Here is a 27,108-nt window from a genome sequence, read left to right on the forward strand (position 1 = left end):
ATATACGTATTAAATATTATTATTTTCGGCAAATATTTTGTAAATATTGTGCGTATAAAACCCATTTTCCCTGATTACAGTTTAATTTTCATTATGTGTGTTATCTTGTTTCGTTTCGTTCGTCGATTACAATAAGCCGCATACAGAAAGTCATCCGCCGGAGTCATCCACACTTCCAAAACTCCTTTCGCGCCTCGGCCTCATTCGTATTCAGCTCCTGCTTTTTTCTGGGTTTTCTGCCCTGTATTCATGCCAAAGTCACTCGGAGCTGAACATAAAATTGCGTAATGGTATATGATGGAATAAGAATCATGGCAAAGTTGTGTGCATTGTGTATTAAACTATAAAATAAATGATCATATTCACAATCATGTCAATAGTTCTGATCTTTCTTCATCAAACAACGAATGACACCAACAGGAGTTGCATACATAGTAACTTGTTTGAGTTGATCACACTCCACTTGAGTGTAAAAACGGCAGCGAATGCTCGCAATAGGAGTAGGATGTTCTCAAAACATGTCTGTAATAGGGTGTGTGTTTTTTTCTTCAATATGTTAGCTCTAGGGGGTACTAAATTTACATTGCGTCCGCAATAGGGGGTATGGTTTGCCAATGTGCTGCCAGCCCTAGGGGCCTATTATCTTTAGCAAGAACGCACATGGTGTAAGGTTTTAATATAGAGTATAGAACACAAAATGAGAACGTGATTAACCAATGGCAATGCTGCTACTGTAATATCCATGTATTGGGACGACCCCTTATTTACCTGAATGTACTCCAATTCGTAGGAGGAGTCTTTCCTCCGGCAGATGAGGTACACTGAAGTCTTGAATAGAGATAAGCAAGTCTATCGCCAATATTGCAATTTCCGGTGCGTGTTTGATACCGTTTCGATGTGGCAGGCCGCTGACTACCATGTACGCATCACCTATCGTCTCTACTTTATATACGTCATACATATCAATCCGCTTGTCAAATGATGTGTACAGATTGTTGAGTAAGTCGACCACCTACACAAACAAATTTACAGAGTTTAAAGTCTGATCAAAATTAATAAAGCAAACAAACGGCAAACAAACATACTATTACATATTAAACAATTATAATGTAGTGCTAATGTTAATAGTAAAAGTTATTGGGTTAATCACGGTTAGTAACCGTGGGTTAATTGAATGAGTTTAACCGCCATATCGAGCGAACTCGAGTAGGAAATGCCACAGTGTTGCAACGTATCTAATAATATTCGCAGTTTATATATTGAGAAAAAGACCTTGAATAATATTATGAGGTAATGTCCATGTTGCAGGTCAGTCCATGTGTATAGTGCCCTTACAAGTACAGTCTGGTATAACTTACACGTGGCAATTGCGGGAATATCGCAAATGTGTAATTAGCATAAGTTACCATCCAACGATCTAACATTACTGTTTAAAATTCCCATTTTAGGTCATAATGTGGGTATCCAACTAATTTCAACTGTATCGCAAACGATAATTTCCGCATCCCGAACTTTCCGCATTGCAAAGTGTTTTTTTTAATGTTATTCGTTACTGTTACAACATACAACAAGCCTAGTCAAAAAACACCCGAGGCATTGGCACGCAAACGATAAATGACAAAAAACACGAACAGTACAAAATATCATAACCTAAAAAACAACAACTAGTAAATAAGTTAAACAATTTTTTTTAAGCAAAGAGGGTATCCATAAGACAAAGAATTGTCAACAAAGCTCACGCACACGTGTTAAAAACAAGTATTTACTTATATTATTACTGGGGAATTCCCGATTTAATATAGACATTATTTCTGAGAACGCGCCTAAAACACGAAAAGAATGCGATGAGTCGTATATTTTATTATTATATTTGAATAAAAATATTAGGTCTAGAACATGCATACGAGATTCAAGTGTAGCAACATTATTTGATAAATTCAATTAGTGCCCGTACAAGTTTAACTATTTAGTATTTTTATGACGATGTCCAGACATGAAAGCAGTATTCAATGTTACTGCGCATAATAGAAATGTACAGTGACTTTAAAACTCTTAATATCACCAATAAGAGAACATGCACGCCCAAGGAGACCTTGTAGTTTAAACACTTTGGTAATAATAACACTAATGTGCATATCGAAATTGAGATTCTGGGATACACAGGTCTTCACAGGACAGAGTTCTGTCATTGGGCGAACCATTAAAGAAGTAATTTTTAACAATTAAAAATTCTTAAGAATAATATTTATTACATTACATTTGTTCATATTGAGTTTCAGTTTCTTTCGCCAACGAACACTGTGATATGGTCGAATGCGTAGTCAGTCTTACTAATTATGATTGAATAATTAAGAATCGTCCATATAAAGTGAGATATTTGCCTACTTAACACATATAATAATGTCATTGAAAAAAACCTTGTGGTATTTCAGATGTTACTCTACCCCTTGCTGATTCGTGGTCACGTATAGCGATTCTTTGCTGGCGGTCAAAGAGGTACGAACACAACTAACTGACGTTACTGGTAGACACAAATGCATTGTGTACACCCAGTTTTGGTTATAGTTCAAGGTAAATCACAGTACGCTTATAAAATTAAGAGTATTTGCTTCGTGTTACATTTCATAGTAACACATTTCACATTTATCACTATGCGAAATTAGTTTTGCCTCAATTTACTAGTCTCGTAAAACGGAGCATAAACATAAAAATCACTGGGGATTAATCATCAATGGACTATCATCTGATCAGCTGTCAACCTTTTAATGTCTTAAGGATGAGTTACATCCTTTAAACAATGCTATTTAAAAAGCCTATAGATAATGAAGATGACATTTAAGGCATGTATACACCTGTGCATCAATTGTGTAGGCAATACTGTAAAACATGTCTTTTTAGCTAGCATGTATTTTAGCTAATTTAGCTAATCTGTAATTCAACAGAGTTTAACAGAAATTATATTCTTACAGGGAGATAGTCGACACTAAATTACGATTCTGGTAATTCATGCCAAGAGTCAAATCCGCTAAAATTGCATGCAGCTATTTCAACGTGTTCTACAGTATTTAACAAAGTTATCAACGCACACAAATATTATATACATACATTTTTGTATTACAGCATATCAAGAATGTTATTTTTTCTCCAAAAAATCATTATGAATTTTGTCTGAAAAACTTTAAAAAATAACTTGATGTTAACATTTGTATCTGTTTTTGAGCTAACTGATGTTATTCAACATTTTCGAAGATCAAAACCAGGCAAGGATAAGTTTGTATTGTTCGTCATTTCTATTCTGTTTAGGTTGTCAAATAAAAATACAAAAAGTCAGTCTGAATAGATATACCATATGGTAATCGCTAGACCATTTTAATACTCTTTCTCTTGACCACCAATTGTCATAATCACCACGTTTGCCAAATATTATAATTCTATAATTATAGTTAACGAAGCTTATTTATTTATTTATTTATTTATTTATTTATTTATTTATTTATTTATTTATTTATTTATTTATTTATTTATTTATTTATTTATTTATTTATTTATTTATTTATTTATTTATTTATTTATTTATTTATTTATTTATTGTGTTCAATATTTGCACGATTTCCATTGGGCGCACGCTACTACAATAAGATAATTGTAATTTGCATGGGGGTGACTAATACACAGGTCAAGGATAAAACAGATTTTCGTTCGTGATAACAAAATAAATAGTACATCGTAAACTCTTAGTTTCGATTGTCAAATTAAGCGTGCGAAGTTGTTATTTCCAGTTCATACTGAATAATCAATTAAAACACAATTTAATTTGATGCGATCAAAGTGAAAGAATTGTATGGCTTAATGACGTCATTCATGCATACGGTCATTTGTTTACGAATTGTTAAAAGGAAGTTGCGAATAAATCTGTCATTAACCAATTTCCTAAATCTTCCCCTCCGACAATGCAAATATTTTTTTTTGTAATGATCTCAAAGTAGTGCTTTCCATACTAGTAGCGCTAACATGCTAGTATTATTTACTACGAATTTCTTGAATTAGAAAATTATCGGAAAACCAAACAGAGAGGTAGTAACACGCCAATGTGAAGTTTATGTTTCCGTGAAATTGTACTTTATTATAGACGGTATAGTTATCTATTTCAACGCAGACCACTAAACGCAATTTTTTATTTGGCTGAGATCTGAACGATTTTTCCTTTGTTCATAGAGGGTGGACATATAGACTAAAACTTCGTATTTATGTGCTCTTTTATAAATATTTATTTTTTTCAAAATCAAACAAAACACATTTTAGCATTTGCCTTATGTACTGTCATGTATATTTTGGTTTAAAATGTTGTTGTTTTTATAAAGAAATTATGTTTTTTACTTTCATATCAAATTCACACGTTTATGTTACATCGTGGTACATTTTGTAAGTACTGAATTATCATTATTCGTTTTTGCACATAACTAGAAGAAGTTCAAGTAGGTGTGACTGATGATTAGCCTCCATGTTTGCCAATTACAAACACCTAATGATAGAATATAAACAATTGCCGTTTTCAGAGGAAGAAATCGTGAAATCGACCAAAAATACTGTCAAACTGAAATATCAACAGAAATGTTTATCTTCCATTCATGTTAACGTTTCACATTATTTATTTATCATTAACCTAACTAATTGTATGTGTGTTACAACAAGAGATAGCCTTGTTGAAAGTACAGATTCACAAAAAATGCCGTTTTATTTATTTTTGATTCTGAACAACCTCGGTTCGGTGAAATCCAAATAGCGACCCGGTTGGTAATACTACGATCATGCTGCTTGGTTGTTGAGAATATTAGCTCCCAAGTCGTATTTTGATTTTGTATTAGCCTTTGTATTCATGTAAATCATTTACTGCTTCTGTTTATTGTTAGAGTCATGTGACTCCAAAACAAACTAAATCTACGCACACAAACAATAATTTTCGGGACTTTCAGGCCAAATGTTTTTTACAAATGTATAGTTTTGATAGGATTTGGCCATTATTGGTTTTGTTACAATCGTCAACCTTTTTCTAGCAAAACGATTATCATGCTACCTTGACTATCACGTTTGAACCTATTTCAAATATGAAATATATATATCGAGATTTCACGATTAGAAATAAAAACGTGTTGTGCGTCATACTAGTGTATGTATATTACTAATGCACGTTTTTCAAATTGAATTTGGGTTTGATAAAATCAAAATCTGTTATCTGAAATGGTTACCGTATTCAATACATGATCAAGGCGTTTTTTCATTAAAACGCAATAGCACGGAATGGAAATTGATCATTATTTATATAAATACTGACGTTTTTTATCAGCTGATTTCATGGATTATACATGACTATAATATATAAGTACTGAGTATAGATAAATCATGATCACATAATTGTGTCGCTGGATAAACACTTTACTCGTAATTGTGGTTTATATGCCGTAACTACCCAGTGACCACGATTTAGCAAATTTGCTTCATCGAGATTATTTAAGACATTTTGTTGTTTAAGTATAACATAGAGAGGACCAAATGTCACCAAACTATTGTTCTAGACACAATTGCATGTACACAACTGACCGTACACAAGGCACATAAAATGCGATGTGAAAACAAACGGTCGAGTAATCGGTCACGTGATGAGGACCGTAGAAAATAATGACGTAGGACTCAAACTATTATGATGAGTGACACGTGACATCATTAGCGATAGGATACAAGAGATAAATATTTGACATGGTTTCCTTGTCACCTTGTACCGTAAACTCTAATGTATATTTGACAAAACTGAAATTCAATAGATGGCGCCCTCTAGCGAATTCGACGCAATCAAGCGGCCATTTTTCACTTACGTGTGTATTTCTGATTTCAGTGTTCACATTTCGACATAGGCGGCGGCACCAAATTTTGCATGGGGGAGGGATCTGCTCACCATTATTTGCAATGGGTCAAGCATTTATGGGGGGAGAGGAGGGGCGCCCCCCCCCGGTGCCCGGAAAATGTTTTATTAAAAAGGAAAATAGGTTTATAACATATTTGCGTATAAACATTTCGTAGAATACTTACTGTGTGGAAATAATGTGCCTGAAAAATACTAGTAGGTACATTCATCCGCGACAGTAAACTACATCTGAGTTAAAGCGGGTGAGTCGTTACCTACGAATGTGGCAGACGACTATAGCGAATCGTTGTTTACAAACAAGCGTCTACCCATGAGCCTGTGCGTTTTAGCGTGCGTTGTTATCGTCGCTTAGGACTCAATTACCGCGCGTGCGCAGGTGACGACCCCTACGCCTTAACAGTTACTGGCATGACGGCGAATTCATTCAGTCTCAAATGCGGTATCCTTTCTTGAGCCTGAACTTGAATGCCTGCAACATGCTTGAAAATTACTACACTCGTTGAGATAAATATAGTATCACAAGTCTACAGGGAAGAAATGCAATTTGTGGGGGATAAAGGAACATGGCGATCTCGTTTTAAAGTAATTCAAGCTATTAATGTGTTCCTGGAATAACGAGTTAGGCGGATTATTGCTCGTTAAGACTATTAACTCTATGTTTCCATGACTACTATAGTTCGCGTGTCTGTTGTATGTAGAGCTCCATGCTACAAACAACCCCTAAACAACTTTCTGGGCCGATCAACACCGTTCTGTATACTTAGATGTTAACAGATATGTTACAATATAATATATTCACAATATGGAGTTCATAATGGAAAAAAAATATCAAAATGTAAAATGAAACAGAGCATCGTGTGTGGATATTTTCTAGTTATTTTGAAGTTAATTTAAAGAATGAATTTTAGTTTTCTGTGACTATAAAAATGGGTGTTTTGTTTATGTTTGAAATTAACTTAAAGACAGTTAGAGACACAAAGAATTTCACATTTTACTCGTCGCTATTTAATGTTACATATCACATTTCCCGTAACCAGTTTTGTGATTGGTTCTTGCGAAACGCCTCCAATTGTGCTGAACTGTGCCCTGCTTTCTGTATAACCGTTAGTTGTTCGTAAACGCATATTTTCGTGGATTTATTCTACCGATATCGGCTTGAAACACACCAATAAATAAGAAATACTCAAAGGATAGCTTATATTCACCAATAATCGTCCAGTGTTCCATGTGCATATCATAATGTCCACAGTTTCGGTTCACGCATATGCCGATTTTTAATGGAAAACACTTTTAATTACTAATAGTGTCAGACATTGCTGAACGAAGAAATTGACTAAGTGTATAGATTCTTTCTCAAATATTGAAAAAGTTGTCCAAACTTGATTAGACCCATGTATTGGTATAATTGATTTGTCGTGGTATAAGTCGTTAATCGAACTCGTTGCCATGGTGTAGCAAGCACATGCAGAGTGTAATCTATTTACAAAATACTGATTATTTGTGACGTTGCCGTGATTTGATGTTTGTGATGTCATGTAGTAACGCCGTAACTTTGTTGATCACTACAACGAATATACCACAGAATAGAAAGATAAAACGTACTACTTGATATTCACTATGACGAACATACGAATGTTGGCTCTATGAGTCATTGTACTCAATTAAACCAAGTTGACGTCGTGATAGCGTATTGATTTGCCATGACAGTAAGACGGTCAAATAACATAGTTCCAAGCGTTGGAACTTGGTTTCTGTGATGTGACGCATTGTACGTACTATCAGCACCTGCGCTTACAATTCCAGCATAGTTGACTGTCGCCTAGCAACAACAGCTCAAAAGTAGTGTGACTTCAAAACCAACAAAGCAAGCAACATTGCTGTTCAAGAAGTTGTGACGTAACAACAAATTGAGATTTCGCACGAAAAATACACACTAGGTTGTATATAAACTTCTCATCAGATATGTCACTCTTGTCAGTTCATCACTGCATCTCCGATGTCGCCATTCATTAATAAGCAAATTAGGGCTTTAAAGATCTGAAAGTGAATTAGCTTGAAATTGCGAAACGTTATTATAAGTTAATCTATTCTCGCATTTACCACAAGGTTTATCAACACTGAATGCATTATTATCACTATCAATGTATACGTGCAATCAAGTTAGGCCCATTAGGCCCATTTAAGTACACGTGTGTGTATATTAGTATATACAATTGAATATTTTAAATACCTTGTTCGACAATGCATATGATTACAATTATTTATGGATTAACGCGGCACATGCGGCACTTATAATAATATAATCAGTTCGACGCAATACTGATCAACACAGATAATCATCTCCATTGAATTATTGGTATGTATCAGAAAGTCAAGGCACATGCGCACACGTGTGCCAAATGAATTGCCAAGGATCAATCTCGATAGTATATGTTGACAAACTAACATGTTTGTTACAGGTCACTGAATAAATACTGGCAGAACGATTTATGTATATGTTTATTGTAGATGGGAGATTCACTTGAATTCACGTGATTGTAGAAGTGATTAATGTTACGTAATCATTGACTTAGCATAATTTGTATGCATACATCCACCTATGAGACAATAATGTGTTGTTTGAATCACTTAATTACTCTATCAACTGGCAATTTAATTTGCTATCCTTGCTTCACCAAGGCCCGGCGCAGGGGCGGATCTAGGATTCTGGAATAGGGGGGTGATAAGTTGGCCGAAGGCCAAGTTCGCGAGCGCCGATGGCGCGAAGCCCCGCTTGGTTGTTAAAAACAGGCCCCCGGCCCCCTCTAAATCCACCCATGTGGCGACACATATGAGAATTTCTTAACCAAGCTGCGTTCATATGTAAGTGAACGAATCTCACCCAGTGGATTTGACCTTCATATGAAGTCCGTGGCATGCTTACCCGGGGTAACTTTTACTTTCGTCTCAAATTACGTAATCCATAATGCGACATGTATCCCATTATAATCTCATATACATCCTGATATTTATATAATAGTTGGATCGAGGTGTTATTCCTAGTAACTGCCAGATTACGTCTATATTGCATCATATTAATCAAACACACTTTCTTCCTTACCTTTATACTTTATTAAACATGAGGAATTTTCGGAATTGCATATATAATGGTTACCAACAGTCACAATACAACTATGAACGTTGCTATGCAATGTCTGGTGTGATGGATGATATAATTAAGTTTATAAAATATGAATTAAGGTATAAATACTGGTTAGTCCTATAATTATGTTTTCGCATATCCCTATACGTTAACAGTCTTGGCTTCACGCTTTACAACAAGTACAGTATACGTTTAAAAGCGGTCAATTGAAAATCGCAATGACGCTTAAAAAGTCTGCATAATTTGCAAGACTCTACGTGAATTGTGAAGTATAATTTGGTTGTGAAAGTGCTGCCAGAATCTTCATATAATTTACTAATAATAACGTTTTTTAAAAAAAATAGGAGTTATAACCACTTTATCGTAAATGCCTGTAAATTGTCACTGGGTGAATAATGTTGCAATAAAACATTCTTTCAACTTGAGTTTCATAGTTCAATCGGTCACCAAAGTTCAAATTTAAATAGCTACTTGTGTTACAGTATAACTTTGTTTCGTGTAAAACTGTACACTATGCTGGCTCCTTGTTTATCTACGAAAGAGCGTATGGGATTGTTAAATGTGTGTTTAGTTCTCTTGTAGCACTGTGTAAAAATAAGTTGTTAGCCACGTAATTAAAGTGGAGTATATAACATTCTATCATCATTATCTGAAACCAATACACAATTTAAAAAAAATCGGAATGTTAGTTTTTTGGGGAACCCAGCACCTACTACGTAGTCTGAAATTTCAAAACCAATGGTTACAATGATTATTCCTCTCACCAACTGAAGATCCAAAACGTAGATAAAACCCATTTGAAATTCTAAGCAATCATGTATACTAATAAGTATTTAATATTTTTAATAATCAATAGAATTGTACCGCGGCTCAATCGCTTTAAAACCTTTTAAAAAAATCTAAAATATATGTGTCAACCTCTGGTCAACCGTTGATGCAACATGTAATATTTGAAACGCACTGCAATAGTGACTTGCAACGAGACCCTTGATTCGACAGAAATGATGAACGAATATATGATTTGACAATTGGGCAACACTACATTGTCACAAGCACATATAGTCACTGTGCTCTAATCTTGACATTCACACATTTAAAAAGATTTATTCGAAACAAAATGTCAGCGAAAGTATTATATTGGCTCGACAATGACGTTTTGCCCGCATATAACATCGGCGATTATAAGTTGAGTCATTGAAATAAAATGAGGACATACATCGAGATAATGATGTTAATGAGTTACCACCCGGAGTGTTCAGACTCTTAAACTTGTAAGAGGAAACCATTGCTCTGACGAATTCTCTGATGATTATTCAAATAACAAGTGATGACTAATATAAATTGTTTACTAATAATTCTACAGCAGTGTTTCGATTAATTTCTGCAATATTAACTCTGCGTGACTTGGTACTCTACAATTCATTATCGACATTTGCGACGACGTTAGTACGCCATTGCGTGCGAAATAAAGATTTCAGATACCTTCGTCTCAATTTATGCAATCAATGATGCGAAAGGTATCCAGTTGTAATCTCATACGTGCTGATATTAATACAAAAGTTGAACCGAAGTATTATTCCTAGTAACTGCCAGGTTACGTCTTAATGGCAAATATATCAATCAAACACACTTTCTTCCTTATCTTTATTCTTTATTAAACATGAGGAATTTCCGAGATTGCATATATGATGGTTGCCAAAAGTCACAATACAACTATGAACTTTGCTATGCAATGTCTGGTGTGTTGGTTGATAAATACGTCTACTGGATTAACTTCGTAATCAATTTATGCAATTAATTAAATTATAGTTATATGATGCAGACAAAATAATTTTTTACTGGTGTGGTGTAAATGTAGTCAGGAAACTGCATGATACCAACTGTAATCTCGAGGTAATGACACTACATAACGTATAACTTGGGACATCACTTAGTGAGTCATTGAAATATAATGAAGGCATACATCGAAATAACGATGTTAATTTGAGTTGTTGCCCAGGGTGTTCAGACAAAAGTTCACTATTCTTTTAGAAGAATACCATTTAAGTGAGTCGATTTTTCAAATAAAAATGATCCATAGTTACAGGCATTTTATTTTATTTAATTTTTTAGCTTATTTTATTTTATTGTATAGACAAAAATAGAAATTACATACCAAACAAAACAAAAGTCACATTGACAACAATTGATTAAATAATTCACACAAAAAAACAAGACAATTGACAAATACAAACAAGTACAAATTGTAAATCACCTAACTTAAAAGCACAGCACAGTCGTACAAATAAAGTCGCATAGCACAAACGACTTACAAACAAACCACAAGCAAATACACAGGATGTCAGCCCAGTAAGAAAAAAATATATGAACCTTATGGTAAACGTTAATTGATGTCAGGTGTTTCTAAAATAATACATGTGACATTATAAATCATACTGAACCATAATTCAATGATTTTAGTTTGAAAACCTAGTAGTTACATCAGATGAGTAATATTTGTGCCATTTGGGATCATTTTAGTAACTCTTTTATTGATTAAACCACAAGCATATTATATGTGCCAGGCTTTTCCAGCAACTCAATTTAATAGTTTGGAAGAAGGCAGACAATACTTAAGTAGTTATATGCATAACATGACCATAGCAAATGAGTTTAGAAATGTATACCCCATAAGTAAATAAAGTGGGATATTGCATTGAAGGTGAACACAATTGATCATCTCTTTTGTCATGTAGTCTGGTAGAAAGCTGGCCTTCAAAGTCAAATTTAAGGCACAGACTGCACAGATCAAAGTATCATTAGAAGATAATCACTAAATTCAAAATTGTTGATTGAAAGTATCATCATCAATCATGTATCTGAATGTGAAAGTATTTGAGTTCATTGAACTTTTAAAGATAAATCAGCTTTTAATAAAACACAATTGGTTCCTATTCGAATTCCGACAGTTTTTGAGAAATATATCACCCAAACTCGACAAATATGTTGTTCAAAAGTAATTCCAGAAAACTGATAATGTTGTCTTCAGTGTAGAAATGCTACGCACTGTGTATTTGTAACGACTCGAATCATTTATATATAAAAAGGTGTGATGGATAATGTTTTTAAACTAGTAGACTTTATTTAGGGGCTTCAAAGTGAACTTCTAGCAAATGAATTTAAAACGAATGTCCAATCTAGTCATGCAGGATTGTGGCTTTTAGTATTTCCAAACGAGTAGTCCAGTGGATTTAGCTTTGAAACAGGCCGAACCGGGAAGTAAATAGTACATTAACATGTTTGGTATCAAAAGATAGGGAATCTTTTGTAGATTTACCAAAAATCCCCAAGAACTAATACACGGGTAGATGTAAGAGTTAGTGTTTTTCGTACATTTTAGATTTTTCTTACATTTATATTTTGTAATTAATATTACTTACAGCCTACACATTATTTCATATAGATATTGCTAGTGTTTTCTATACAATTTTTATTTAGATAAACTGAAGTAACTATCCGCCAGTTATAGAACAGAAATTTGCTGATGTCAGAATCTTTTTTACAATTATTTTAATCCTGTCAAGTAGTCAACCAATCTTTTGTTTTACCAGATACCTATCGGTATAACAAAATATCTTTCCTTTATTTCTAAGCACCAGCATCTAGGAAACTAAGCACTGTTTGAACTTTTAATGACTCGTTTGTAATTTCCAGGTATTTTTTAAACACCCTGTTATTCCTAAAATATAGCTGAATCCTGTTACACAAGGAAGATTGTTATGGCAAGACTTATATAAACACTTTTCTATGATTACTTCTCTTTTTCCTTTCTGTATTAATTGCTCTATTTAGAGTAATCTTATTTTAATATAGTCCTTGCATGACTGTCAATCATAATAAATTGCTCAGTTTGTAAATTAAATTTGACTTTTGATTATCATCACGTGATTTCCTTATATGGCAACCAGACGAACCTTAAGTAGCACAAAATTATGTCGCAATTTCTTTGCTTGAACACCTTCAGGCTTTCTGAATGCAAACATGACAACTTTTACCAAGATTTGAAGCCTTTGTGCGTACTAAACGCGTCTTGTTTATGCTTGTGATAAATTTAGATTCGTACAACATTGCAACAACAAAACTCAAGATCCACGAAGATGAGTGGATGCAACAGGTACAAGCCAGACTTCTCAGCATCAGCAATTTTACATGATTTCCACTATCGTGCAAAGAATGAAGACCCTGAATCCGAAAAAAATCGGCTGATTAAAACGGCTGCACAACTTATTAAAATGATATAAAGTCGTCCAGCACAACTAGTCATTTACACCCAAACACTGAAGAAATGCAATGCACTGAGAAAGAAATTCAGTACCTTCCATCCACCCTGAAAGTTTTACTTCAAGATATGTTTGTTGGAAAAAAACACTGATGTTAAGGTGGCATCCATTAGGCAGGCCATCATGCAGTCAGTTCACCCACGAGTTATAGTTACTCTACAACAAATAGGACTTGCTGTTCAAATGCATCGCCAGTTTGGCTCACGATTTCTCATTGATTCTCTCCATAATCATGGGTTTTGTTCATCATATGCAGAGGTACAGAAGTTTGAACGTAGTGCCACCTTGCACCAAGGAACTGACATTCCTGGTTTCACACCCAGACATCTTATACAACATGTAGCTGATAATGTTGACCATAATGTCCAGACCAATGACGGGCTTAACACGTTTCATGGTATGGGCATAATAACGACCATAACACCAGGGATATTGTGGAACAACACCACACCTAAAGTTCATGTCACATCCGAGGATATAGTTTCTATTGCAAAAGTCAATATTAAATATTATCAAAGGGCATGGCCAAATTAAAGTATATCTAGTTACCCAGTTTGATAGCAGGTGATGATACATTGAATGTGGATCTTCTGTGGAAAATCTCGTGGTTGTTACATCCATCTAGACCATCTTAGAATGGTTTTATGCAAATGGTACATCAAGGTCCTCATCCTGGGGTCTCATCTATAATGTTCATGCCAATTGATATGAAATCAACTAATGAAGCATGTATCTTCTCAACTATGTGCTTCATCAGTGAACAAGCCAAGAAGTATGATGTATCACCAGTGCTCACCTTAGACCAGCCTTTGTGGTGGAAATCCAACATAATGAGCCCACAAGTAGCAGTGTGAGGAATATTGTTCTCATACTGGATGGTCTGCATGTGCAGATGAGTTTTCTGGGTTGCATTGGACATTTGATGAGTGGATCTGGACTTAAGAAACTATTGGAGACAATTTATGCTGAGAATGCTACTGGACATATGTTGAGTGGCAAGGCCATTACAAGGGCTATTATGGGTCACATTTTAGTGGAAGCAGCATTATATGCATTGCTTTTGTTAATGATGTATGACCTTCCATTACCAAGAAGATCCAGGGCTAGTGAATTAACAGATATTCCAGTAATCCAAAAAAGTCACAAACAGAAGATACAACAAATGAGTTGAAAAAAGCAGGGACCATCTTAGAGAGGCTGCTTGCACACGAGACAGAGATAGAATCGGTTTGTTCGGAGGAAGTACTGACTCTAATACAAGAAAAAATCAACCAATTCAAGGAATCACTCGCTTTCCTTAGAACATCCAAGTTATGGCTACAGTACATAGAGATAATTGAAATACTCCAGCAGTTCATTAAAGCTGAAAGAACTAGTAACTGGTCTCTCCATCTAAAAGCTTTTTCAGACATGTTTCCATACTTTTCTGCATCTGGTCATAATCTTTATGCAAAGTCAGTGTACATATATCTTCAGATTATGTCAAAACTGCCAGAAAGTAATGCTGATGTATTTCGATCATTCCTTAATGGATACCATGTGGTTAGGCGGGAAGACTGGGCAGGTATATCGACTGATCTTGCAATTGAACAAGTGTTGATGTGGAGTGTCAAAACAAGTAGTGGGCTGACAAGGGGTAGAGGTATGTCAAAAATACAACGTACCGTTTGGCTACTATCAACACCTGTATTTGCAGAAGTCAATCGTGCAATGCAAGAGTTTGTGTTTCTTACATCACAAGTGAGCAACACAAAGAGAGTGCAAAGACCAGGCAAGTTAGAGCTCATAATGACCTAATGGAGTTAGTACAGTTTCTTCGTGCAAGAAACAACTCTACTGGATTTGTTGCTGATGACACAGTAAATGTCGATAATGCTAGGTTTATTGGTGCTTAAAGAATAAAGTCTATGATTGAAAAAAGCGTGAGTGATTTTTCATTCACTAAAAAAAACAGGCTGTGTGAAAACATCATTAAAGCTTGATGCAGATGAAGTTGATTCCCAGTTGATATTTCAAAGACTTGTTTCCATTGCAAGGGGAATTGTATCAACAGACAAGTTGTTCAGTCTTTTCACAAATGAGCTGTGTATTCATCCATCAGCATTGTTTGCCTCTGATGGACTGATGCGGGAAGCAAACAAGCCAGCTTTAGCCGAAGCAGTCTGGAAATGTGTTGGTCCCATTACTAGTTACATGTCCATTGAGGTTAAGTATGTTATTGATGGAGGTTCACTTTTACAGAGAATTCCATGGCCACGAGGACTAACATATAAGGGCATCAGCAAACTTTACCTTGATTACATTGACCGCAAATATGGTAAAGAATCAACAGTTGTTTTTGATGGCTATCCAGATAGACACAACTCATCTTAGGCGTTCAATAGGGAAAATGTCTGCTGGTGTTTACTTTGATTCTGACATGGTTATGAATAATGAAGAAACAACAGTTTCTTGCAAATGCAGCAAATAAGCAGCGGTTCATAATATCCTGAGAACTGAACTGGAAGTGAAGGGGAATCAAGGTTCGAAATGCTGAAGAAGATGCAGATGTCCTTATAGTGATGACAGCTGTAGACTCTGCTGTCAATGCACCAATGGTAGTTGTAGGTGAGGACACGGACTTGTTAGTGTTGCTGATCTACCATGTCAACTTAAATAGTCACAAACTGTATTTAAAACCAGAAGCAGTGCGAAATACAAAAAACGAAGTCAAAGTGTGGGATATAAACATACCAAAGACAAACTAGGACCACTTATTTGCAAAAACATATTATTTATACATGCTGTCTTGTGACACCACATACAGGATATATGACTTAGGAAAGGGTCTGTCCTTGAACAAATTCCAAACCAACAAGCAGTTTCAATGTCATGCTTCAGTGTTTGATCAAGATGATGCTTCAAAAGACGACATTGTGATTATGGAGTCAGGAGAAAAAGCTTTGGTCCTTTTATATGATGGCAAGTCCGATGAAACATTGGATTCACTCACAATGGGAAAATTCTTTCAGAAAGTTGCTACAAGCGTTACATGTGTAGGGCCTGAGAAGATTCCACCAACATCTGTAGCTGTAGGTTACCATAGTCAACAGGTATACCACCAGGTTCTGATGTGGAAAGGGCAAAATCATGTTAATCCAGAAGAATGGAGCTGGAAAGTGAAGAAGGGAAAATTGCTTGCTATCCAAACTGACAAGCCTCCTGCACCTGACAAATTACTAAAAGTTATCAGATGTAAATGTAAATGTAAAGCAGACTGTCGAACAACACGTTGCACATGTAGAAAACATGGACTAAAATGCTCTCCCATGTGTGATAAATGTAGATGTGTAAGCTGTAGAAATTCATCCAATCTGGATCTTGATGATGATGATGATGATCAACTATAATATTATAAACTTAGAATTATACTGACTTGATTTGATGATTGGCCAACCAACCAACCAGCCAACCTATTTTCATACCAATCCTAAACAGAATGAAGGTATTACAAAACACAAGTCTGATCATGTTAGTTTGAAACTGTCTCATTCTACCACAAACTTGATAAGTTGATATAATAGATACCTCACAAGTCTTGCCAATCACTCTTTTGATATTACCCATCAAACCTTGATATGAGCCCCCTTCATTATGTGATCATTGCCACATTCCACATACCTGTAACTGTGAAATGTACTTCATATATATTACGATTGTATCTTTATATGATACAATCACATATACTTTGATAAACATGATTCATTTGTATATTTTTATGCAGATGTATAATTTATGGGAGGTGCGAGTTATGGAGACCGACTGCAGCAAAGTATCATATTGATTTGGCGAATGATGGATCTAAATATGGCCCAAATATTTCTGAAATTTTGTTTTTTAATAATGAAAATGATATATGAACAATAATCGAGTTTTTCATATTGTGTAGAATTTATATTGACAAAATGCCAATGAAACTAGACTAATACCAGACCCTGTATATTTCTGAAAATATCACCACTTGGTGGCGCTGTACATGTATATAGAGGGCGCTATTTGCTTCACCATGCGCAAAAAATGTTTGGCTGACTAAATATGATAAGTGTGATAAATATGTGGATATATTGACCATTATTATCCCATATGCATTTGTATATGTACGTCTTACTGCATCAATAAAATGGCTTAATATTTCCATTATATGGGCAATATCAATACCTGAAAACAATCAACTTTCCCTTTGTCCGATTTTGGTAGACTTTTGATATCATGTTTATAGATGTCCATTGTTGCTAAATCTGCAAAGAAACTTTCTGTTGCAATTTTGTCATGGTTGACCTAAAAATCAAATTAGATTGACTGAAGGACTAGCTTTTAAAAGACATCGGCTTCACAAGGTCGACGGACTTCTGACGTCAGAAATGACGTCATCATGTATATGACGTCATTATGCATGTTGAAGTGATCTGTTACAGATGCAGATTTATATTTCATTCATTGTTTTTAAAATATTGTAGCTATACAGTAATACATTTCAATGGTAATTAGAGGTTATTGCATGGTTGGATATCTGCGGTAGGTAAAATCAGTGCTTGGGGGTTTTTTTTGGTCATTCTCAATAACCTTATCCAACTTTTGAAACAAAATTCGCTAATGTACTATTTTATTCCGGGTCAAACCCTAAATCCACTGGACTAGAGTGCGATTTCCGCCTTAACGTTAATTGACTGCAAAAAACCCTACACAATGGGTTTTATGGTAACTTGTTTTTGAGTGTGGAATTAACTCTAATAACTGGGAATGGAATGTAATGAACCATCTCCTATCGTGTTTTGCCTGTATGAACACAGAGATTACAAGCACTATAGAACACGTCATGTCGCATTGACTTCATTCAGTACGCATCGATGGAATTCATCTAATACAAACTAGTTTTGATTGTTTCCAATATCATGACCACAAAATGCATGGTAATTCAATGGCGATAGCGAGGCCGGGAGTATATTACATTAGTTTGTTATATAGTTACTGAATTTCCTGAATGTGAATCAACCATTCCCCTGACGATGATACCTCACGTACATTACAATGACAATGCACAGATCGGGTCCAAACAACGATAACAACGGTGCAAAGGTGTTGTATGCAGTTTTATCCAATAAGTTTAATAAAATATTTAGTGTAACATTATCAAATGTGACATCTGAATTTGTTATTATTAGCAGCTTACTGTTTTTTGGTTTATTGGATATTTTTTCAGCGAATCTCCTGAATATCCTTGTTCGTCGTCATATAGGAAATGCTTTCTTTTTTCTTATTGTCGTTTATAAAACGAACGATCATAATCGGGTTTAAAAATAATCTTAATACTTTCGTAAATGTTTCAATAGAAGTAATCGGGGAAAAATTGGAAATGATAATTAATCGAGTAAGCACCCTTACATATGACATGTTCAATTGCGTGCGTGTTATCTGATTGATTGATTGATTGATTAGGTTTGCATAGATGATATAAGCTTTCTTTTATTTATTTGGTGGATGAAGATGGATACATTAACTTATGTTTATCTGTCTCAGATTCAAATAGTTTCGATAACCAGGAAAGCAAATACGAATGCCTGTGCTATGAAATAATTATATTCATTTGTCAGCACGGCACGCAGTCTCTCTTACCTGCATATGATGACTCTTTAGCAGAGGACTAGCAACCACACATATTTCGAATAACCTATATTTTATTTAATTATGCAATGATTTTAAAACTTTCCCCCTAATCAGTGAGTAAACAATCAGCACTATTTTTTCTACACTTCTTGAACTTATTATGCATAGCTTTACGTCATTGATGTATATGGACGGCAAGGCATTCAATACTCTTTACAATTAATCATTTGAATCTATAAACACTTTATTTGGATAAATAGCAACATCAATTATACTGTACTCGCAAAAACCTGTCAAGCTGAGACTGGATTGAACTGGATACACACTAATATACCGTGTCATGGAGTGAAATGGGTCGGTTTTCAAATATTGGTAATGACTTCTGTATCATTAAAATGGTATGGATGTGTCCATTACTATTTCAATTTAATTGCTTAGTGCCATGAGATGAGAACATTCCCATGTGGTGCTTATCAACTACCAGTTTAATCAATAACATGGTTACCATTTCAGGGAATCTACGTCTATAGCGACGTTGCTTTATAAGAAAATCACAGAATCTGGGGTATAGTGATTTGGCGTAAACGTGGCTAAACAGTGTCTCATTGTTTCTCTGTGTAAGTTGGTGATAGTTATAAGAATATGCACTGAATATTACGACATTGATTGAACGGTTTTGGGGCTTACAAAACTGATAGTCATTGAGAATACCAAGAGGTTAATAACATACTCTTCCAATGCTGATTTCAGTTACAACGCAATAACAAAAATGACGTGTCGAGAATTCACACCACCTAGAATTGAAAAAGCAATCCTGCCATCAATGGTCTACTAAATCCACCTAAATAGAATTGCCAAAGTCTAAAATGATTGAGATAGCAGCAGGGGTAAAACGAGTTAAAATTAATCTGTGATTTACACATTCTCTACAGACAGGCTCCGACAATGGAGTGTGGGTAGTATGTCCGTAAGTTATTTGGTCATATCTTGGAAACATAAACCAGACACCATCTTCAGACCTATGCCGGTATGGGAATTATGTGAAATTAACAGAACATTCGCGTGACTAAAAGTGATCAAAAACGGTGTTTATGAAAGTCATAATAGCAAAAATGCATAACAGCGGTATTGGTCGTCATTCCCCCAGACAAATATTAATACGGCATATAAAATCTCATGTAAAACTCACAAACCTGCGTCTGTTATACATTGAGCAATATAAGTTGATGTTACATTAATTTTAAATTTCCTCACTGTCCATATATCTTTATTAGTAAAACAACATTCTGCGTATGTGTTCGACAGTTTCTATAGTTAAGTGACTCGCAAATGAACAATTTTGCATAATATTTGACAAAAAAGGTTCAGCAAATTAATAAATATGTACATCCATACACCAATAAAAGAGATATTATCGGTCCATATAAATACAATAAAATATATCAACAAATTTTACTAAATTATATAATTTTACTAAAAAAGTCGATCCAGTAAACATCATTGTATAAATATGAATTTGTAACTGGTATTTATTATGCGAGTACTGGCATAGTGATAACAACGAAGACAAAAACATAACCTTTTACATTACATTTCTCCTTGTCGAGTTAAATTTGCTGTTATTTTGAAGGGTTTGGGGGACAATACGTTCCATGCCCACGACTTGTTATGACGTCAAATTTGGATCCAAAATAGGCTTATATATTTGGGGAAGGTGTGGATTTTCATTCACAATATGATATACCACTGTTGTCGCCTTTCTACTAATAGATTGATGACTATCGTGTAGTATATAATGTAATACACAACAAATTCGTAAAAGCGATGACAAACAGACGACAAATCGTTATTTGACAAGATAACCCTGCTGCTACTTTAATTGAAAAAGCAGTGAAATAGAAAAATAATATAATAAAACCGCATGTTATGCTTTCATACCAAATGCCTAGGGGGAAAATCCATACCTGCGTGGTTGTTCGTTTTTGTGACGAAATTATATTTTTACCAAGGCTACATGCATGTTGTAAACAACGCAGGTTTAAATGAGACAAACAATTTGACGCACAAAATCCGAAATAATATATCACCACAAGATAAGGTATATTATTACCAGTAATGTGTTCCCACGTATGTAATTGTATAGTTCACTAAAATGCGTGATAACACACAACATTCGAAGCATGGGTAAAACAAATAGGAAAGATGGTATTTGTTAGGTGATGTCAGGTCATTTCATTATAGTCAATAATTATGCTTCATATCCTGTCATTATTTATGATCCTTACTAAATTTACATAATTTGTCCTTCACACTTTAAGCCGTTCGATGAACGGAAAAAAAAACACGTGAAGCATAATTACAAAAAACACAGTCCCTGTGGAAGGACTGTGCAAAAACAAATGTTCGGGGTTTCGTCATTTTCTAATTATTGTATTTATTTTGAATTAAATCTAATTATAAACCCCATCGCTCTTAAATTAATTTCGTATTAATCTACTTTATATTATTTGAATGTTTTGGAGCAGAACGCACATTTCTCACATGAGTGAATTATTCCATGGAATACACTTTTCTTAATTTAATCGTCACGCTTCTTCGCCGAAATTCAAGCACACTTTTGTCAGAATATATCAAAACATGGTAAACGTGTAATGCTCTGGGAGTAAACTAACACAGGCAGAATAGGCGTGAGAAGATTAGTCAAATGACGGGGTAAATTCCCCCTGTTAGTATAAACATTTAAACGGCATTGCTGTTAACAAGCCAGACTCGGTGATTTCCATAATACCTGTTCACACATGCCAGTCTGATAATTCCATGTCATCGCATGTACATGACCCTGGGTAATCATTAACTGCTTTCGTATAAGCATGTTATAAAGGAGCGAAGTTATATTATAATTTTCAATAATATACCCGTCTACTAATGTACGTCACGCGTTACGCTCTCTTTGTGTTGACACATTAAATTTAATGGTTCGACTTGTGCACATGTCCATTACAATAAAATGAATTATTAGTACGTTTTACCTTTGCTGGGTGTTTCTCGGACAACCCAGGGCGTTAGACGTCAGACGTAGCAATTCACAGGACTATTTATTTATTTGCTTGCCTTTGACTCGAAGTGGACATCCTAGTAATATGTGTAACAGGAATATGTTATGCCTTGTGTTCTGTGTTTATGTAAGAACATTAAAGCCAGAATGTTGTGTATGCCATGAACTCCGGCTACACGAGTAAATCTTTTTGCTCCCAGAGGGAGGAAGTTGACTAAACATGTAAGATTTTCGCCCCAGAGTAGGATTTGTTGCGCATTCGGGAATACCCTCAAGCCAGGCTTCTCCACCCCGAAGCATATAAAATTTTTCCAAAACATCTTGGATACATTGGCATTGTAAGAACAAATGGGTAAGAGAAAGTACACAGGTCAGACCCCACAATGGGAGGATTTGGTTTGGATTTGTTGTACTTGTGGTCAGAATATTTTGAGTTGAAATTCTCTGAGACGAGTGTAAATTAGTAGGGTAATTAGTAGATTGGCAACCAAGACATCAAATGTGAGATATTCAATAGTACAGTAAAATATATGTCAGATCGAGGCGAGATAAATTTATAGTTCACAATACTCTTAGCCACAGTTCTTGTAGTACAATTTTGTAAATCAGCCGATGTACTGCCGTGTAACTGGTTTATCCAAAGGGCTAACATTCTCATATCAAAATCAGAGTTGTTTAGTTTGTGAAGTACGCATTGTATTCCATACCAGTAGTTCCCCCAAAACAAAATTCCAACATTGATAAGGCCACATATTCTACCTGCTTATTTGGTGCATAGGAGTATAGAATAAAATGAATATCGGCTACCAGTGCATCGATAATCAAAATTCCACCCTCTTCATATCGGTACACATTGTTAATGTCAAAGAACCCCTCTACTATTATTTTGAACATTTGAAAAAAATCATGTCCCCTCTAATTTGCCTCTCCCAATATTTACTATTTACTGGATCATAATGATATTAGCATTCGTATTAGTTAGCCATCTAAAAGCGTTTTTTCTTTTTATGTAGTTACTCAGCCCCCTCATATTCAAAGATAAGATTTTTAGGCTAGATATAGTTTGCATAATAGTATTGTATATTCAATATCTAATAAGATGATAAAATATTTATAAATGTTTTACGTCGTATGGTGTCTAAATAAATCACAGTTGCGTAGAATACCAAATCAGAGAAATATTTGTACAGATGCCGGTTTTACCGGTGATTCAGTATGTGCTTTAGTGAAATTTTGTGTTCACGTTGTTGTAAATTATCTTGCTGGACCTGGAAATTAAGTGTCTGTTTGTCGTATACACAATTGACATGCTGCGCAAGTATTCATACTGTCTTCCATGTAGTAAATCTACATGGAATATCGATTCGATGGATTGGCTCAAGTGTAGACAAGAATGATTAAACATATGTTATGCCCACCTAGTTTTAGCTCGCTATGTGACAATAAGTGCCACAGTTTCATATATACATTCACGAGAGATGAATTCACATCAAGCTCGGTATTTTACAGTTTGTAACTGTCGTCACATGCGTGCGCGCTCAAACTTTGTCTATTTTACATACACTAGGATGCTGTGTGGCGACTTAAAGCACGATTATCGACGCATGCGCCGGCTAGTATCATGGAAAAATCGATGTTTATCCGAACCAAACTCAGGACGGGTGAACAAGATTGCCTCCTCCCAATGAAACAGTAACAGTGATAGGCATATTATACGTTTAGGTTCATAATCTGAAAATGTTATAACGATGATAATAAAATCCGTGTATGGTTAATATTCAGTATTTGTATTATCGTCATTTATACCAACAACTAAACATATATATGCAATTGGGTTATTGTTATTGTTATTGTATTAATGTGCCGATACTTGAACATCGTTGTTTACTTTCAGACATTGACGATTCACAAGGCTAACATTTCTGAATTTAATCACTGAAAATGTATTTTATTCGCACGATTTGCTAAATTTGCAACAACAAAAAATGACAGAATCCACATATACTGTATTTACAGTATACTACGAATTATTATTTCTTTTACTTAAAAAATGTAGACAAACACAATAGATTTTGAGAGCCATCCAGCTACCCGCAACTTAGCCGAAATTGCGACATATTCCTAAGTTAGACGCGACTTAGAGAGGGGGTACTCACTGTATAAATCATACATCGTAGGACATATAATTGTTATACCCGTTCTATTTACTAACGTGTGCCATTAAACTGTGCGAATGAGCTCATGATGTTCTAATTTAAATATGTCAAGTAGTTATTATGTTTTCTGTGAGACTTTCACTTTGCAGGTATATCGAAGCATAGTACTTATAGTATCATTTACCGACAACATATCCCTCTGACACAAGATCATATACTGTGAACATTTGAAATCGAATGACTCTAGGGAAGTCGTGTTTGTACTGTTGCAAACACCCGAGTCAGCCAAATAACGGAAATAATGCGAGAATTTAAAAAAAATGTGGACGATCGTGAATAGAATATGTGTGCGATTGAAGCGTAGCTTGTACTGAATATGAGGGACTGTTACTTATTTTGCTAATGGTGGTGACTATTAGAGGTCGGTTGATTCTTGATTGTTTATTTATTTAAAACATGAGTTTCAAAACAATGACTTGTGCATTTGTTTTTAATTAACGAAAATGGGTTGTCACATACTATAAAACAGCCAATACAAACACATCTATACAGCATCCCTAAAAATAATCATGCGTTGTTTGGTTTGTCTATATTATAAATTCCACGTGTGTTAGAGCAGCGGAAACATTAACAAGTGCGAAGCCAAAAACGCATAAATATCGAACAAGCGTTCGAATTTTGTTTCTGAATCAGGACTGGGTATCCACGAGACGCCATATTCATCTTGAATGAATACAGCTGTCGCGTCTGTTCCGTAAAACAGCCCTTTCCCACGAATGAGAGTTTAGTCGAAAACAATCAATCCATAACAATGAAATGGTATCGTCAAATAGCAGCATTCTCTCGTCCGTAGTTCACGTGTCTCGTTTATCTCGTCAGCGCGGTCTATTGTGGACAATTATCGAATTCCCTCTCAATTATTCATGGCACTCATGACTACAAATCGGAAATTAACATGCTACGTGTACAAGTGTACACTTAATCACGTGCTTGGAGTCACGCGTGAATAGTTTAGTTGTACACGTTATGAGAAACGATCATGCGATTTTAGATCCCTTGTATATGTGGACACGTGTTATGTTATTACCAGCAGCACATCAAATAAAATTGGAATGTAGTGTTTTAGTTAGTGAATCTCGGATCATACCACACTGCACTAGACACAAAAAGCATATAATTAGGAACATGTGTGGGGTATATTATGTGTTCACTTACCTGTAGCGGTGTGCTACTGCTTGCAAGGTCCGTAAATCCCACGATATCGCTGAACAGTATAGTGACGCTCTCGAAATACTCGGCATTCACCGTGTTGTTGCGTTTCAACTCTTCGGCCACTGTCGGTGGCAACATTTGATAAAGCAGTTTTTCGGAGCGTTTCTTTTCTTTGCTCAGCTCGGTTGTCTTTGTTGTCAGATTCAACGCATAGTGTTTGATAGCACTCGTCATTCGGTTCACGGATATAACGTACCACACGCCTATCATAGGACAGATTGTCAGCACCAAAGCCAGAATTACAAAACTTATAATGGTTTCTCGGACTGCATCGCTGACTTGCTCGTTGAACATCGCTAAGATTTGGTCTGTTACCAGTTTCTCAACTTCACCAATTATTGACATATATGATGTCATATTATAAAACCAGTATAGTCCCTGCATAACGTCCGAGCCAGATATGTTATTGGCGTAAATTTGGCTTTTCAATGAATCTAACGATTCACGTAATTGCGTAGCAGTCTCCACTGACATAAGTTCGCTGTATTTGTCTTTGACAAGATCGTAGTGCTGCATGCTGAGGCTCAACAACGTCGATGCTGAAGATGACACTTCGCAGAAAAAACGATATTCTTCCTGCGTGAAGCCACCCTTTCCAAAGTACGTCCCACCTAACGCCCTCTCAACACCAATTGCATCTTTACTGCGCAAGAAGGCATCGTAAGCGATGACTGATTGCAATAGGTCCCACTGCGCGTTCATATGGATGCTGGAGGTCACCCAGTTGATAATAATCTGGATCAGATCAGTGTAGAAGTCGATCTCGAGTTTGAAATACGTTCCGGGTTCAACTTGAGATCTATGGTTGGCCAAGAACTCTCGGAATGTTTCCTTTGTTGCAAAAACATCACCATCTTTTTGTGATCCTGGCCAAATAGTGATGTCATCGATTGCTTTGTACGTTCCCTGGTAAAATCCCAATAGTGTTTGCAACGCGTCGCTACTATTGGAGCTAACGTAAACTGAAGTCATTCCTCTTTCTTTCTGTATTTCTGTCACCAAGGCAGCGGTTTGTACGCTGATTTTAACCTCGTCATGGGCATGCTGGGCATCGTGTTTATGTCGGATTGCTTCATTCACTTGCACTCCGGTCTGAATAATGATAACAAAGATCGGGAGAAACAATATAATCAACATTTTGGCCATTCTATCTCGTCGAAATCTAGATTCTCGCCTTTCGTCCGATGTCAGATCCAGTTCTTTTGCCGTTTTCGTCATGCTGAAGAGGCTGGAGTGACTTACACGTCGACTCAGTTGTGAAGACATTTTTAGAGTTATTGTTTCCATTAGCGATGTCAAGTTATCTTTGTTTCCATTGGCAACGTTCAGTTTATGTTAGAGCTGTTTCTAAACGTTCCGCAGTGAATGTCCGTCGCTGCACACACATACACATACGCATATATATATATATATATATACATGATGCATCAAAAGTCTGAGAGCTATGTCGTGACCATGTCCACACATTGTAATACTCCCGACGAATACCATTAAGGCATGTATTCGCCTCATTGTAAAGGTATACTGTGTATCACGTGGTCGTATTCTCTGACATGCGCAGAAGGGAAAGGGGAAGAATTGAAAAACGATATGTACATGTT

The 27,108-nt window shown here is 35.5% G+C and overlaps 1 protein-coding gene across 1 annotated transcript; it reads right to left on the reverse strand.

The window, feature by feature from the left end:
* Positions 1 to 200: 200 nt before the first annotated feature.
* Positions 201 to 26,725, reverse strand: LOC146738069 (uncharacterized). Its single transcript, XM_085503544.1, has 3 exons — positions 25,451 to 26,725; positions 769 to 1,012; positions 201 to 268 (listed from the first exon to the last, which is right to left on the reverse strand). Exons 1-3 carry the CDS (start codon positions 26,723 to 26,725, stop codon positions 201 to 203), a joined length of 1,587 nt encoding a protein of 528 aa, XP_085359670.1.
* Positions 26,726 to 27,108: the final 383 nt, after the last annotated feature.

The sequence above is a fragment of the Saccoglossus kowalevskii genome, chromosome 9 (genome assembly GCF_978046115.1).
Source record: "Saccoglossus kowalevskii chromosome 9, keSacKowa6.1, whole genome shotgun sequence".
NCBI classification, from domain to species: domain Eukaryota; kingdom Metazoa; phylum Hemichordata; class Enteropneusta; family Harrimaniidae; genus Saccoglossus; species Saccoglossus kowalevskii.